The sequence below is a fragment of the Mobula birostris genome, unplaced genomic scaffold (genome assembly GCF_030028105.1).
Source record: "Mobula birostris isolate sMobBir1 unplaced genomic scaffold, sMobBir1.hap1 scaffold_588, whole genome shotgun sequence".
NCBI classification, from domain to species: domain Eukaryota; kingdom Metazoa; phylum Chordata; class Chondrichthyes; order Myliobatiformes; family Myliobatidae; genus Mobula; species Mobula birostris.
In genome coordinates, this window is record NW_027278310.1 from 155,900 (window position 1) to 172,840 (window position 16,941).

The 16,941-nt window shown below is 50.5% G+C and overlaps 1 protein-coding gene across 3 annotated transcripts in view; it reads right to left on the minus strand.

Annotated features, from left to right (window-relative positions):
• Positions 1-2,725: 2,725 nt before the first annotated feature.
• Positions 2,726-16,941, minus strand: part of xrcc1 (X-ray repair complementing defective repair in Chinese hamster cells 1) — a 36,034-nt gene continuing 21,818 nt past the window's right edge. For 2 of the 3 annotated variants that reach the window (XM_072250718.1, XM_072250717.1), the window contains exons 10-17: positions 10,341-10,457; positions 9,855-9,942; positions 9,147-9,267; positions 6,577-6,634; positions 6,098-6,222; positions 5,010-5,100; positions 3,830-3,905; positions 2,727-3,496 (exon numbers count right to left, since the gene is read on the minus strand). In XM_072250718.1, coding sequence (XP_072106819.1) covers positions 3,383-3,496; positions 3,830-3,905; positions 5,010-5,100; positions 6,098-6,222; positions 6,577-6,634; positions 9,147-9,267; positions 9,855-9,942; positions 10,341-10,457 — 790 coding nt within the window. In that variant the 3' untranslated portion in view covers positions 2,727-3,382. Of the gene's footprint in view, positions 3,497-3,829; positions 3,906-5,009; positions 5,101-6,097; positions 6,223-6,576; positions 6,635-9,146; positions 9,268-9,854; positions 9,943-10,340; positions 10,458-16,941 lie in introns of all 3 variants that reach the window. The other variant, XM_072250719.1, reaches the window with a different exon arrangement.

Sequence of the window (16,941 nt, forward strand, 5' to 3'; positions counted from 1 at the left end):
CGGGTCACTTTGGGTGGACAGTGTGGTGGGCACAGCACGGGTCACTTTGGGTGGACAGTGTGGTGGGCACAGCACGGGTCACTTTGGGTGGACAGTGTGGTGGGCACAGCACGGGTCACTTTGGGTGGACAGTGTGGTGGGCACAGCACGGGTCACTTTGGGTGGACAGTGTGGTGGGCACAGCACGGGTCACTTTGGGTGGACAGTGTGGTGGGCACAGCACGGGTCACTTTGGGTGGACAGTGTGGTGGGCACAGCACGGGTCACTTTGGGTGGACAGTGTGGTGGGCACAGCACGGGTCACTTTGGGTGGACAGTGTGGTGGGCACAGCACGGGTCACTTTGGGTGGACAGTGTGGTGGGCACAGCACGGGTCACTTTGGGTGGACAGTGTGGCGGGCACAGCACGGGTCACTTTGGGTGGACAGTGTGGCGGGCACAGCACGGGTCACTTTGGGTGGACAGTGTGGCGGGCACAGCACGGGTCACTTTGGGTGGACAGTGTGGCGGGCACAGCACGGGTCACTTTGGGTGGACAGTGTGGCGGGGGCACAGCACGGGTCACTTTGGGTGGACAGTGTGGCGGGCACAGCACGGGTCACTTTGGGTGGACAGTGTGGCGGGCACAGCACGGGTCACTTTGGGTGGACAGTGTGGCGGGGGCACAGCACGGGTCACTTTGGGTGGACAGTGTGGCGGGCACAGCACGGGTCACTTTGGGTGGACAGTGTGGCGGGCACAGCACGGGTCACTTTGGGTGGACAGTGTGGCGGGGGCACAGCACGGGTCACTTTGGGTGGACAGTGTGGCGGGCACAGCACGGGTCACTTTGGGTGGACAGTGTGGCGGGCACAGCACGGGTCACTTTGGGTGGACAGTGTGGCGGGGGCACAGCACGGGTCACTTTGGGTGGACAGTGTGGCGGGCACAGCACGGGTCACTTTGGGTGGACAGTGTGGCGGGCACAGCACGGGTCACTTTGGGTGGACAGTGTGGCGGGGGCACAGCACGGGTCACTTTGGGTGGACAGTGTGGCGGGCACAGCACGGGTCACTTTGGGTGGACAGTGTGGCGGGCACAGCACGGGTCACTTTGGGTGGACAGTGTGGCGGGGGCACAGCACGGGTCACTTTGGGTGGACAGTGTGGCGGGCACAGCACGGGTCACTTTGGGTGGACAGTGTGGCGGGCACAGCACGGGTCACTTTGGGTGGACAGTGTGGCGGGGGCACAGCACGGGTCACTTTGGGTGGACAGTGTGGCGGGCACAGCACGGGTCACTTTGGGTGGACAGTGTGGCGGGCACAGCACGGGTCACTTTGGGTGGACAGTGTGGCGGGGGCACAGCACGGGTCACTTTGGGTGGACAGTGTGGCGGGCACAGCACGGGTCACTTTGGGTGGACAGTGTGGCGGGCACAGCACGGGTCACTTTGGGTGGACAGTGTGGCGGGGGCACAGCACGGGTCACTTTGGGTGGACAGTGTGGCGGGCACAGCACGGGTCACTTTGGGTGGACAGTGTGGCGGGCACAGCACGGGTCACTTTGGGTGGACAGTGTGGCGGGGGCACAGCACGGGTCACTTTGGGTGGACAGTGTGGCGGGCACAGCACGGGTCACTTTGGGTGGACAGTGTGGCGGGCACAGCACGGGTCACTTTGGGTGGACAGTGTGGCGGGGGCACAGCACGGGTCACTTTGGGTGGACAGTGTGGCGGGCACAGCACGGGTCACTTTGGGTGGACAGTGTGGCGGGCACAGCACGGGTCACTTTGGGTGGACAGTGTGGCGGGGGCACAGCACGGGTCACTTTGGGTGGACAGTGTGGCGGGCACAGCACGGGTCACTTTGGGTGGACAGTGTGGCGGGCACAGCACGGGTCACTTTGGGTGGACAGTGTGGCGGGGGCACAGCACGGGTCACTTTGGGTGGACAGTGTGGCGGGCACAGCACGGGTCACTTTGGGTGGACAGTGTGGCGGGCACAGCACGGGTCACTTTGGGTGGACAGTGTGGCGGGGGCACAGCACGGGTCACTTTGGGTGGACAGTGTGGCGGGCACAGCACGGGTCACTTTGGGTGGACAGTGTGGCGGGCACAGCACGGGTCACTTTGGGTGGACAGTGTGGCGGGGGCACAGCACGGGTCACTTTGGGTGGACAGTGTGGCGGGCACAGCACGGGTCACTTTGGGTGGACAGTGTGGCGGGCACAGCACGGGTCACTTTGGGTGGACAGTGTGGCGGGGGCACAGCACGGGTCACTTTGGGTGGACAGTGTGGCGGGCACAGCACGGGTCACTTTGGGTGGACAGTGTGGCGGGCACAGCACGGGTCACTTTGGGTGGACAGTGTGGCGGGGGCACAGCACGGGTCACTTTGGGTGGACAGTGTGGCGGGCACAGCACGGGTCACTTTGGGTGGACAGTGTGGCGGGCACAGCACGGGTCACTTTGGGTGGACAGTGTGGCGGGGGCACAGCACGGGTCACTTTGGGTGGACAGTGTGGCGGGCACAGCACGGGTCACTTTGGGTGGACAGTGTGGCGGGCACAGCACGGGTCACTTTGGGTGGACAGTGTGGCGGGGGCACAGCACGGGTCACTTTGGGTGGACAGTGTGGCGGGCACAGCACGGGTCACTTTGGGTGGACAGTGTGGCGGGCACAGCACGGGTCACTTTGGGTGGACAGTGTGGCGGGGGCACAGCACGGGTCACTTTGGGTGGACAGTGTGGCGGGCACAGCACGGGTCACTTTGGGTGGACAGTGTGGCGGGCACAGCACGGAACACTTTGGGTGGACAGTGTGGTGGGCACACCACGGAACACTTTGGGCTGCCGCCCTCCTATGGGAGATAGTGTCTGCCCGGCGTGTGTGTGAGGTGAATGTTTCTGCCCACTGACCAGCCCATGCCTGGACAGCATCTGGGTCATGATAACGGCACTCTGAGAGAGGTGTTTGTGAAATCGTAGTTTTATTGTCTGTATTTCAAAATAGAAGCAATAAAAGATGAGAACTGAAGAGTGAGAAACCACAAAACAGCTCAGGAGTGGCACCCTCATGCCCAAGGGAAAGGCAGGTGGGAGTGTGTCTGTCCACAACACACTAAGGGGAAGGTGCAGAGAGCACTAAAAAAATCGGTACAAGTGAGGTAGAGAGGGTGTGAAAGAGAGATGAGTTGGGGGGGGGGGGAGGAGAACAGAAACACCAAATTGCCCCCAAGCTTTTAGCATCAGACAGCTGAAGGAAGGGTAATGAGGAAGAAGGCCTCGTGTTCTCTGCGGAGGGAGAAAGGGAGCACAGTGACAGATGGGGTCAGCAAGGGAGAGGGGAGTTCCTCGGGATAAGGTGGACTCCACTCTTTCCGCCCAGAGATGGCTGGGTGGTCTAGATGCTGGGAACCACCACGTAAGGCTGGTGGGGGACCAGCTTCTGCTTCTCATTACAAGTGTACACCCAGCGGGGGCGGACGAAAGCCAGGTTTGAGTTCTCCATCAGAGCCTGCAGGAGGGAAAAATACAAGACCATTGTCAGGCCTTGATACATTTGGCTCATATACCCCACCCACCAAGGTCCCATCCACTGCAGCCTTGGTCACGATTGAGGAAGGAGTGCTACGCCATGGGAGGGGCAGCGAGGAAGGGTCACAGCAATGGGGGGAGGGGTGATGAGGAGGCAGTGTTGCGCCATGGGAGGGGTGGCAAGGAGGAATAAACGGTAAGACCAGTGTCAGTGCTTCAATAAATCATATAATCTCCACCCACTGAGGTGTGGCGGGAGCATCGTGCCATGGGAGGGTCAGCGAGGAAGAGACAATATGGGAGGGCCACTCACCTCATCGAATCGGTCATCCCAATCTTCAGCTGTGACCACAAAGTTGACACTCTCACTCATGTAGTCTTCCAGCAAGCTGCAGAGAGGAAGAGTTACACAACAGGTCAGCTTGTAGATACAGTACAGCAGGGGTCCCCAACCTTTTCTGCACCGTGGACCGGTTTAATATTGACGATATTCTTGCGGACCGGCCGACGGGGGGGGGTTCAAGTTCAACAGTGCGTGACAGGGAATGAGGAAAGGTGCAGCTGACTCATATCAGTTCATATCACCAAATCATATTGTTTCCTCGCAGCCCGGTAGCATATTCTTTGCAGCCCGGTGGTTGGGGACCACTGCAGTAGAGGCAACAGCCTCTCTCTCACTGTCTGCAAACAGAACTTGTCAGTGACATCAGCATGCAGGCAGAATACACACTTCTTCCTATGTCAGCAGTGCTCAGGTGGACAGCTTCAAGTTCCTGGTTATGAACATCACTAGCAGCTTGTCCTAGTCCAAACACAGCCAAGAAACGGAAGCCTGAAATGATAGCCCAGAAAGCTCCCTAGGGCCTCCTCTTCCTCAGGAGATTGAAGAAATTCAGCATGTCTCTGTCAACCCTCATCAATTTATATCAATGCACCACAAGAAGCATCCAATCCTGTTCTGCCTATGACCGCCAGAAACTGCAGAGTTGTGGACACAGCTCAGCACATCATGGGAACCAGCCTCCCCTCCAAGGACTCTGTCTGCACTTCCCACTACCTCAGTAAAACAGCCAGCATAATCAATGACCCCATGCACCAGACATTCTCTCCTCTCCCCTGTCCATTCGAGCAGAAGATACAAAAGCCCGAAAGCACATACCCCACAGGGTCCAAGACCTGTTGTAATCAAATTATTGAATGGTCTCCTAGTACAATAAGAAACTTGGCCAGACTGCCCACAGAAACACCACAAATACAGAAGTTTGATACTTTGTAAAGAAAACCACCTTCCGGCAGTGCAGCACACCCTCCCTCCCTGCAACACGTCACTCCCTCACTGCTGCATGGCTCTCTCTCACTGCCACTTCCTACTCCGTAACCGACACTCACTCGCTCCTCATCCCTGCAGCTTGGAACTCACTCCCCACTGTCCCTCCCTCGACACGGTGCTCCATCCCCGCTTACCCTCCCCCAGCCCGACGCTCCCTCCTCACCCATTGAAGGCAGTGATATAACGAGTCAACAGGCGACGCTCATTGTTTGGAAACTCCCCATACAGGAGAAAGTGCTTCCCCATGAAGAGGTCTGTGGAAAACAAATGGTTTCAGTCACACACACTCACTCTGTTCTGCCTTCGACACGGGGAATGTGGACTGTAGCTCCCCCCATCTCCCAACTCGCTGGGGCAGGGGTCCCCAACTTTTTCGCACCGCGGACCGGTTTAATACTGGCAATATTCTTGCGGACTGGCCGACGGGGGTCGGGGGGTGTTCAGGTAGGGTTGCCAACTTTCTCACTCCCAAATAAAGGAGAAAAGTAGCAGTCAAATACGGGAGACTTGTGTTTACCCCGAGAAAGACCACCATGACCCTGAAGCCTTGCGCGGGCACCACTTGCGCATGCGTGTACGTGCCGTTTTTTTCCTACAAATCAGTTTTGGCTTAATCTTCCCGATTCTGTTAAGTGAAACTACACTGTACATACATTATTTCTACTTTATATAGGCTGTGTATTTATCATATCATTCTTGCTTTTACTATATGTTACTATTATTTTTGGTTTTATGTGTTATTTGGTATGATTTGGTACGTTACTTCAAGTTCAACAGTGCGTGACAGGGAATGAGGAAAGGTGCAGCTGACTCATATCGCCAAATCATATTGTTTCCTCGTGGCCCGGTGGTTGGGGACCACTGCGCTGGGGAGTCTATGACCAGGGGTAGCAATCTGAATAACAGGGGAAGGGTGGCTTTTATATACAGAGATGGGGAGAGATTCCTTCACTCAGATGGTAATGGGGATCCCAGGGATCCAGGGATTCTCCCATCCTAACCTCGGAGTCTCAATCTGAGAGGCTTCTGGATATCGAGAAGATGGAGGGTTACGGGGCGAGTGCAGGGATGTGGTGCTGGGGGAGGAAATCAAGATGTATTGGAAATATGTGCTTTGGAGAATGGGAGATCAGGGAGACGGGGACATTGGGTGACATAGAATGGGCGTGTTGTTGGGACCAGAGACGGGAGGGTTGAAAGGGGCAGAGGGCAGTCACAGGGATGGGAAGGGGTGGTGTCCCAGGTACAAACCAGGCAGCTCTGGAATGGGCAGATTGATCTCCGGTGCTGTGTCCTCTATGTCGGTGTTCTCGTCAGTGGACGCCGCGTACGGATCGCTCTCTTCCTCTCGCTGCTTCTGGAGGTCATCCTGGACCCTGGGCAGGTGGGAGTCACAGGTTAAACCCATTGCCCTGAGAAAGCAACACAGAAATCACCAAACCCTCCAGCCCCCTACATCCCTGCCCACTCCACACTCTTCCCTCAATCACCCCCCTCCTCCTCCTCCAATCCTGATCTCAAGTCTCTCTCCCATCAATTCCCATCTCTCTGACATTTGTGGCATTCAGTTGTCTAGGCCTTGAAATTCCCTCCCTCCCCCTCTTTGATCCCTTCTTCCGTCTATCTCTCTGACTGAGCCATGGATGTCCTGGGATGGCAGGGTGGGATTTTCTCCAGCGGCACTGGGGAGGTGCAGGACACGAGTGCATGCACTCAGATTTGAGACCCACCTTTTAATCTCATCTTCTGTGTCACAGCCAGAATCGTCATCAACCATCCTCTGTGCTCCTGGAGTGAGACAGAACGGAGACACCAGTTAACCTGTTGCTCACTGGGGGGAGGAGGGGTGTGAAGGTCAGTGGTTGGGGTCTCAAAGATGCCTAGCATCCACCTTCGTGTCAGGTTTCAAACCCGCTCTGTGTCAGATTGGATTACAAGCACAAGTGCCAGGTATCACACTTGGGGAGCCGAACCATGGCAGGAGTTTACTGCGAACAGTAGAACCCCAGGGATGGAGGTCAGTGAGTCCAGGGCCGATGTCTGGAGATTGGAAGCTCGAAGGTGGCCTGTCATGCATTTCGAGGTCCAGAGGCCAGTCTTGTGTGTTGGGTGCATGTTATTCGGCTGAACATTATTAGACATGTTATGTCAGTGCCAGAAGCTTGGTGACGCTTTCAGGTGGGCTGCCAACCACAAACTGTGTTGGTTGTTAATGTAATGCACACACTTCTCTGTAGGTTTCAATGTACATGTGATTAATAAAGCTGATTCTGAATCTTCAGTGTTGTAAAACAGAAGGACTGGGATACAAATACATAGTTCCCTGAAAGTGGTGGCACAGTTTGAAAGTGTGCTGAAGGCAGCATTTGGCACAGTCGGGGCACGTTACGTTGCAGTTGTACAAGACACTGGTGAAGCTGCACTTGGAGTACTGTGTTCAGTTTTGGTCACCTTGCTGAAAGGAAGAAGCCATTAAACTGAAGAGAGTGCAGAGCAGATTTATGAGAATATTTCTGAAGCTTGAGGGACTGAGTTATGGAAAGGGGATGGGCAGGTTGCAGCTTTGTTCAGTACAGTGTAAGACACAGAAGAGGTATATAAAATGATGAAGAGCACCATGACCATCATATCCCAGAAACTGGTGGGGAAACTGTCCACCTTGGATCTCAACACCTCCCTCTGTAACTGGATCCTGGATTTCTTAACAGAAGGTCCACAGTCAGTCCATGTGGACAGCAACGTCTCCAGTCCCATTACACTGAGCACTGTTGCTCCCCTTGGCTGTGTGCTCAGTCCGCTGCTGTTCACACTGCTGATGCACGATTGCGTCACAGGACTCAGCTCAAACCACGTCATCAGGTTAGCGGATGACACAACAGTGGCTGGCCTCATAAACAATGATGAGTTGGAGCACAGAGAGGAAGTGAAGCAGCTGATGGATTGCTTCGAGAACCACCACCCAGGTCTACACCTGGAGAAGACCAAGGAAATGAGTAGGAACGTTAGGACGGTGCAGATGAATCATGCCCCTCTGCACATACACAGCTCCTCTGCAGAGAGAATTAAGTGCATCAAGTTCCTGCTAGTTCACATCACGGATGACCACACCTGGTCCCTCAATATCACCTCTCTGAATAAGGTGGCACAGGAGTGCCTCCACTTCCTGAGGGAATTGAGGCAAGACAGGCCTCTCCCAATCCCAACCCCCACACCGAATCTTAACTGAATTTTACAGGAGCACCATTGAGAGCATCCTGACAAGCTGCATTTCCATCTGGTATGGGAGCAGTCGAGCACTGGACCAGAAGTCCCTACAAAGGACTGTGAGAACAGCCGAGAGGATCGTCGGGGACATTTATCGAGAGCGCTGCATACGCAGGGCCCTCAGTATTATTAAGGATCCCACCAACGTCCTCTCTGACTTTCAGCCATCAGTCAGGAGACTCCGATGCATAGAGACAAGAACAGTCAGATGGGAAACAACTTCTTGCCTCAGGTCATCAGGGTTCTGAGCTCTCTGCAGCGTCACATTCCAAGTGTTGGCAGTTCTGTACGCTACAGTATTTCATTTATGCACTTTACTTCTGTGTAATTCACTGTCATTCTTACTTTCCTAAGTTATGTGTAATATATTCTACTGTGTTTTACACCATGAGCTGGAGAAACATTGTCTCGTTTGACGGCATATGTGTACATAGTTAAACGACAATAAATGACTTGAATGTACATAGTCTTTTCCCCAGTGCTGGGGAACCACACAGGGTTAAAGAGAGTGGGGAGAGATTTAAGGGGGACCTGAGTAGCAGCTTCTTTACACTATTGAAAAGACAATTGGATAGATACCAGGATAGGAAAGGTTATAGGCAGTTGACCAAACATAGAACTAGCTCAGGTAAACAACTTTGTTACCTTGGAAAACGGGTTCTTCGTTTCCATCTAACATCCTAATGGCATGTGGGGTGGATCAGTTTTTCAGCTGCTGCTGTAAATTGGCCACCTGATTTGAGGGTGAGTGAGTGAGTGAGTGAGAGAGAGAGAGAGATTGGAAATGGAGGGCACTAATGGCTGGGGAATCTGAGAATGAGCGCGTTTTGAAGTAAAGAGAGATGGATAGTTGGACGAGGAGGAGGAGCAGGCCTGGGCCAAGCTGAGGAGGAGAGAGGGTGTGGGTAGAAGGGGAGAGCGTGGGAGGAGAGGGGCAGAGTGGGAAGGGGGCATTGGGCAATCAGCAGAGGAGCGGCCCACCATCAGTGACCCAGGTGACACGGGGGAGGTTTTTCTTCCACAAACGTATCTGTACCTTGTGTTTCCTCATCTGTGGACCCTTCATAGACCTGCTCTGGAGTGGGCATCCTTTCGCCTTGCCGGGAGGTGCTGGGAACAGCATCTTGCTGCTTGCTTCGGGTCTCCTGCTGAGGGGCCTGTGGGGACAGAGCTGTTCACTCTTGGCTCATCCCACCCAGACCACCACCCATCCGGCTGATGGGAACCCTTGGCATTGGGAAATCACTCCTGAGTGACTGGGACATCCCACCCAGACCACCACCCATCCAGCTGATGGGAACCCTCGGCATTGGGAAATCCCTCCTGAGTGATTGGGACATCCTACCCAGACCACCACCCATCTGGCTGATGGGAACCCTCGGCATTGGGAAATCACTCCTGAGTGACTGGGACATCCCACCCAGACCACCACCCATCCATCCGGCTGATGGGAACCCTGGGCATTGGGAAATCACTCCTGAGTGATTGGGACATCCCACCCAGACCACCACCCATCCAGTTGATGGGGACCCTCGGCAGTGGGTAATCATCCCTCAGTGATTGTGACATCCTACCCAAGACAACCACCCATCTGGCTGACAGTGACCCTCGGAATTGGTTAATCACCCCTTGGCGATTGAGCTTTTCATTGCCCATTTCTGACCCTGGAGAGGTTCCTTCACCACACATCCTCCCCTCAAAACACCCGTTTGCTACCCCACTCCACCATCTCAATCTCTCCTACCTTCCTGTGAGCTGTCTGCACTGGGGGCCTGGGTCCTTCATCCCCCTCGTCCTCCTCGCTGCTTGAAGCAGGCCCATCCAGCAGGTAACTGTCAAGGGCCAGGGACAGGCGTCAGTGTGGAGAGTGGAGAGTGGGGAGTGGGGTTAGGGTAACTGGAGATGAGTGGGTTAGAGGGAGAGTGGGGGACAGAGAGGTGAGGGAGGTGGCAGATAGATGGAGGTGGAGAGGGCGAGACAGCGTGGTGTGGGGGGGGGGGGAGGAAAGGAGGGGGCAGACAACCAGACAGAGAGAGGGGGCACATGGTGAAACAGGCTGAGAAGGGGGCATGGGGAAGGTCTATTGGAGCAGGTGAGGAGGCGTGTAGGAGTGGGGAGATAAGGTGAAAGAAAGAGGGAACTAAATTGAGCAAGGTAGGGGTGGGTGTGAGGTCTGAAGGGCAGACAGAGGGCAGGCAGACCGGCGGAAGAAGAGGGAAGATGTCTGCACCGTTTGTGAGAGAGCCGGCGTCTCCGCTTGTAACAGTCGAGAATCCAGTCCTTCCTCACCACGGTGCCGCCCAATGCCTTCACTTGCGTGTACTTGGGCGTGTTGGCAAACGCACAGCTGTAACAGACAAGGGTGGAGTAAAAGAACACCCTTATGCAGCCATCCACGGGACCGTGGGGGCTGAATGAACCATCTCCCTTCCTACAGCCCACTGACAAACTCATTCTACCGTGCCCATGGGATTATCTCTGAGTCCAACAAGATTCCAGGAGTTTGTGGAAGAGACAAAGAGGATGTTGTGGGAACCCAGTAAATGGAGTATACAGAGACGTCAGAAAACAGTTGGGAATGGTCACGCAGGGGTTGGGTCATTGTTGGGTAGAGATCAGTGTGATTAACTGATAGAGGTGGGAAAGAATGAACAAGATCACTTTCAGGTTAGTTATAAAGTGAAATAGCACCTGAGGAATTGGAGATATAAAAAAATCATTTTAAACTATGTAACCTCTGGCTAAAACAATAATTGGGACTGAATAGGAATTTTTGAACTGAAGTAAACTCTGTCTTCAGCAGTTAGCTAAGACAGGCTCATTACCAGTTCTCCTCAGCCTGCAGAATCATTGAGAGTTTGATAACATTGTACCCTCGCTTGAGTAGGGGAGGAGGACTCACTGATAAGGACACGTGACATCAAAGCATGGAAGGCTTAAAAAGGAAGCAATCTTCAACTTTTTTTTCGATTCACAGCAAGCAGGCAGCAGAGTAAGTCGCCGTTTTTTGGGAGAAAATTCAGATTTTTTTTTTAACTACTTGGGATAAAAGAGGCACGACTGCGCAGGCGCGTGACCTCAGGACTTGAAAGGCTCAAAAAGAACACCGCCATATCCAGCGGGCAGCGGAGTGATAGGGCGCAGAGTGATAGGGCTTCGGCTCAATGGGCTTAGGCTGAAACAGGAGGAGGCCTCCTGTGACTGTTGAGTCTCACAGTAAAGGGGTAAGTTACAGATTTATTTATTTATAACAGCTTAGTAATAACAGTAGCATTAGAGGCATGCATCTAGGATTAGTGTTGTTCTTGGAGTGCCAGATGTGGGGACCCTGGGAGACTCCCAGGTGCATTGAGATGAGGCTCCTTAAGGATCGTGTTAGGGATATGGAGCTGCAACTTGATGACCTTCAGCTAATTAGGGAAAGTGAGGAGGTGATTGATAATACTCATAGAGAGATAGTGGACAGCACCTCTGTGACAGTCCCCCTCAGAAATCGATATATCGTTTTAGATACTGTTGGAGAGGTTGAACTGATAGAGGAAGACCACAGCGAACGGGACTCTGGCACTCTGCCCAGTGCCGTGATCAAGGGAGCAAGGAGAAATGCAGTAGTTATAGGGGATTCCATAGTGAGGGGAACAGACAAGAGATTCTACGAGCCGGACAAGGATACCCAGATGGTGTGTTGCCTCCCTAGTGCCAGGGTACGGGATGTCTCAGATCGGGTCCAGAGTATTCTGAGGAGAGAGGGCGAGCAGCCTAAGTCTTGGTACATCTTGGTACCAATGACATAGACAGAAAAAGAGAGGAGGTGCTGAAGGAAGATTACTGAGAGCTAGGAAGAAAATTGAAAAACCAGACCTCCAGAGTAATAATCTCAGGATTACTGCCTAAGCCATGCACTAATGAAGGTAAGAATAGCAGAGTTAGGCAGATGAATGTGTGGCTAAGTAACTGGTGCAGGGGGCAGGGCTTCAAATTCTTGGATCATTGGGATCTATTTTGGGGGAGGTATGACTTATGCAAAAACGATGGGTTACACCCAAACTCAAAAGGAACTAATATCCTGGTGGGATTGTTAAATATAGCTGTCGGGGAGGGTTTAAACTAAGCTGGCAGGGGGAAGGAAACCAGGGAGTTAGGGTCGAGGAAGAGAAAAATAGAAATAAGTCAAAGATACTGTGCAGCAAAGATGGCAAGAAGGACAGGCAGGTGAACAGACAGGATAATTTGCTGTGCGATAGAAATATAGCAAAATCGGTAACAGATACTGATCTAAATGCACTGTACTTAAATGCATGCAGCATTAGATATAGTGGCCACCACCGAGTCATGGCTAAATGATGGATGGGATTGGGAGCTGAATGTCCAAGGATACACAGTATATAGGAAAGATAGGAAGGTAGGTAAAGGGGGTGGCGTGGTCCTGATGGTAAGCAACAATATCAAATCACTAGAAGAATGGACATAGAATCAAAAGAGGTAGAATCCTTACGGGTCAAATTAAGAAATGGCAAGGGTAAAAAGACACTAACAGCAGTTAGATACAGGCCTCCAAACAGCAGCCAGGATGTGGACTACAAGTTGCAGCTGGAAATAGAAAAAGCGTGTCAGAAGGAAAATGTCAAGATAATTATGGGGGATTTTAATATGAAAGTGGATTGGGAAAGTCAGGAAGGTACTGGATCTCAGGAGAGGGAGTTTATAGAATGCCTACAGGATGGCTTTTTGGAGCAGCTTGTCCATAAGCCCAGCAGGGGATCAGCTGTTTTGGATTGGGTGCTGTGGAACTAACCTGAGGCGATTAGGGAGCTGGAGGTAATGGAACCCCTTGGAAGTAGTGATCATAATATGACTGAGTTCAGTTTCAAATTTGAAAAGGAGAAGCTGGTATCAGGTGTGTCGATATTTCAGTGGAACAAAGGAAATTAGTGGTATGAGAGAGGAACTGGCCCAAGTAGATTGGAAAAGTAAGCTAGGTGGAGGGACAGTAGAGCAGAATTGGATGAAATTCCACAAGAAATAAGGAAAGTGCAGGAGAAATATATTCCAAGAAAAAAGAAAATCATGAATGGAAAAATGGCACAAATGTGGCTAACGAGAGAGATTAAGGCCAAAATAAAAGCAAAAGAGACGGCATTCAAGGAAGCAAAAATTAGTTGGAAAACTGAGGACTGGACGACTTTTAAAAACTTACAGAAGGAAACTAAGAAAGTCATTAAGAAAGAAAAGACAAATTATGAAAGGAAGTTGGCAATTAACATAAAAAAGGATACTAAGAGTTTTTTTAAATACATGAAGGGTAAAAGAGTGACATGGGTAGATATAGGACAGATTGAAAATGATGCTGGAGAAACTATAATGGGTAACAAAGAGATGGCAGAGGAACTAAATGAGTATTTTGCGTCAGTCTTCACAGTAGAAGACATTAGCAACATACCTGATAACCAGAGGTCTCAGGGAATAGAATTAGGTACAGTCAAGGTTACTAGAGAGAAAGTGCTTGGGAAGCTAAATGGACTAAGAATAGATAAGTCTCCCGTACCAGATGAGGTGCACCCAAGGGTTCTGAAGGTGGTGGCTTTGGAGATTGTGGAAGCATTGGAAATGATCTTCCAGGAATCAATAGACTCTGGCATGGTTCCGGAGGACTGGAAGGTTACAAATGTAGTTCTGCTGTTTAAGAAAGTAGGGAGGCAGCAAAAAGAAAATTACAGACCTATTAGTCTGATATCGGTAGTTGATAAGTTATTGGAGTCAATCCTCAAGGACGAGGTTATGAAATACTTCGAGGTGCATGACAAAATAGGCCAAAGCCAGCATGATTTCATGAAGGGAAGATCCTGCCTCACCAACATATTGGAATTTTTTGAGGTAATCTCAAATAAGATTGACAAGGGAGAGGCTGTGGATGCTGTGTATTTGAATTTTCAAAAGGCCTTCGATAAGGTGCCGCATAAGAGGCTGCTTAATAAAATGAGGGCCCATGGAATTATAGGAAAGATATTGAAATGGGTGGAGCATTGGCTGATAGGCAGAAAGCAAAGGGTGGGAATAAAGGGATCCTATTCTGATTGGTTGCCAGTTACTAGTGGTGTTCCGCAGGGGTCGGTGTTGGGGCCGCTTCTTTTTACAATGTATATTGATGATTTAGATTATGGATTAAATGGTTTTGTGGCCAAGTTTGCAGATGGCACCAAGGTAGGTGGAGGAGCAGGAAGTGTTGAAGAAACCGAAAGGTTGCAGAAAGACTTGGTCAGTTTAGGAGAGTGGGCAAAGAAATGGCAGATGAGATACAATGTTGAGAAATGTACAGTTGTATATTTTGGAAGAAGAAATAATTGGGCAGATTATTACTTAGATAGGGAGAAAACTCAAAAATCGGAAGTGCAAAGGGACTTGGGGGTCCTCGTGCAGGATACCCTAAAGGTTAACCACCAGGTTGGATCGGCAGTAAGGAAAGCAAATGCTATGTTGGCATTCATTTCAAGAGTATAAGAGTAAGGAGGTGTTGATGAGGCTCTATGGGGCACTGGTGAGACCTCATTTGGAATACTGTGTGCAGTTTTGGGCCCCCTATCTTAGAAGGGATGTTCTGATGTTGGAGAGAGTTCAGAGAAGATTTACGAGGATGATTCCTGGAATGCAGGGGCTAACATATGAGGAGTGTTTGTCAGCTCTTGGACTGTATTCATTAGAGTACAGAAGAATGAGAGGGGATCTCATAGAAACATTTCAAATGTTGAAAGGGTTGGACAGGGTAGATATGGAAAGGCTGTTTCCCTTGGTGGGTGAGTCCAGGACAAGAGGCCACAGTCTTAGAATTAGAGGGCACCCACTTAAAACAGTGATGAGGAGAACTTTTTTTAGCCAGAGGGTCGTAGATTTATGGAATTCATTGCCACATACAGCTGTGGAGGCCCGATCACTGAGGGTGTTTAAGGAGGAGATTGATAGGTATCTAATTAGTCGGGGTATCAAGGGATATGGGGAAAAAGCCAGAAATTGGAACTAGATGGGAGAATAGTTTAGCTCATGGTGGAGTGGCAGAGCAGACTCGATGGGCCGAATGGCCTACTTCTGCTCCTTTGTCTTGTGATCTTGTGACAGGAAGGAACATCCATCTGTAATTAAGTCAGGGCCTAGCAAAGGGAATAACTGATGAGGACTGGACAGCACATCCATCTGTAATTAAGCCTTGATCTAGCAGACTCTCTCATCTGTAATTAAGTTTCGCACCAACAGACTTGGTGGGCGTACCAGTTCAAATGGCATCTTGGAACAGTAACGTATGGGGCTTACTATGTATAAATATACGGCTGTAACCGGAGAGAGGGGACCCACTTGTCGGATGATGGCAGTACTTACATGCCTTCCCTCTGACAACTGAGTCTCAAACTCCTGCAGGAGGGTGCGCAATAAACTGTTGTAACTAAAAGAAGCTGGTCTCCCAAGTTTTATTCAGATTCGACTTTAACACACCAAGACAAACCCTTCATCCATGCCAACAAAGCTGCCTATCCAAGTTACTCCCAGTTGCATGAGTTTGGCCAACACACTTCAAAACTTTTCCTATTCATACCCCATTATAAATGTACAGTGCCTAAAAAAATTATTCAACCCCACAACTATTTTCACATTTCACTGTCTCATTTTCTAAATTTAAAATATATCAAGTAGTATTTTTGAGCTAATCTACAAAACATTATGCATCATGTCAAAAGTTCCAAAATTTGCCAATAATTTATTAAAATCTGAAAGCCAAAGTTATGAGGTTGATAAAGTATTCATCCACTTTGTATCTATTACGCTAATTTCTGCAAGTGCAATGTATTACCTTACCAACTCACCCATTTGTTGATGCAGAAAATTGGAGGATCGCCTGAATAAATACCCCTCTCTCTGTAAGGTCCAACAGTATGGTAGGTTTTCAACAGAACAAACCAAAATGGAAATAAAAGAGCATTCAAGGCAAGTCAGTGAAATGCTAATAGAGAAGCAAAAATCTGGGGAAGGGTACAAGACCATCTCAAAGGCACTGAACCTACCTCAGAGGTCAGTACAGTCCCTTTAAAAAGTGGAGAACTATGAAACTACAGCCACACTGCCTAGTTCAGGCTGCACCTCTAAACTTAGTAGCTGGAGAAGAATGACATTTGTAAGAGGCTGTTCTAACTCCAACAGTCACTCTGTGTGAGATGCAGAAGTCAGTGGCTGCAACTGGAGATGAAGTTCATGGTTCCACATCTCTAAGGCCTTGCGCAAAAAGGGTATTTAAGAGTGGCAAGGAAGAAGCCCCAGCCTTAAAAAAACGCATATCCTTGCCTGTCAAGACTTTGCAAAGCCTTACTTAGAAAATATTGCAAAGATGTGGAAGAAGGTCTTGTGGTCGGATGACACTAAAGTATGCTATGGGTATGCTTTAAAATCCGGTCAAGATTGATGGTAAGATGAATACTGCTAAATATAGAGAGATCCTGGGTAAACACCTGCTGGACTCCTCCAGGAAGCTTAAACTGGGGAGGAAGTTCATCTTTCAGCAGGACAACAACCCAAAACACACTGCCAGAGCAACCATGGAATGGCTTCAAATGAAGAAAATTTATGTCCTTGAGAGGCCCAGTCAGAGTCCAATCATGTCATACAATGCTAATAGGGACTTATCCAAAACATTAATAGCTGAGAGAGGTGGTTCGACTAAGTGCTGAGCAAAGGATGACTTTTGAACGGCTGATATTTCAGTTTTTGAATTTTTAGTTACAATTTCCCCTGTTTTTAGGGCTCTGCTATGAAAGAAAAGAGCCGCTTATATACAAATAAAAATTCTCAGT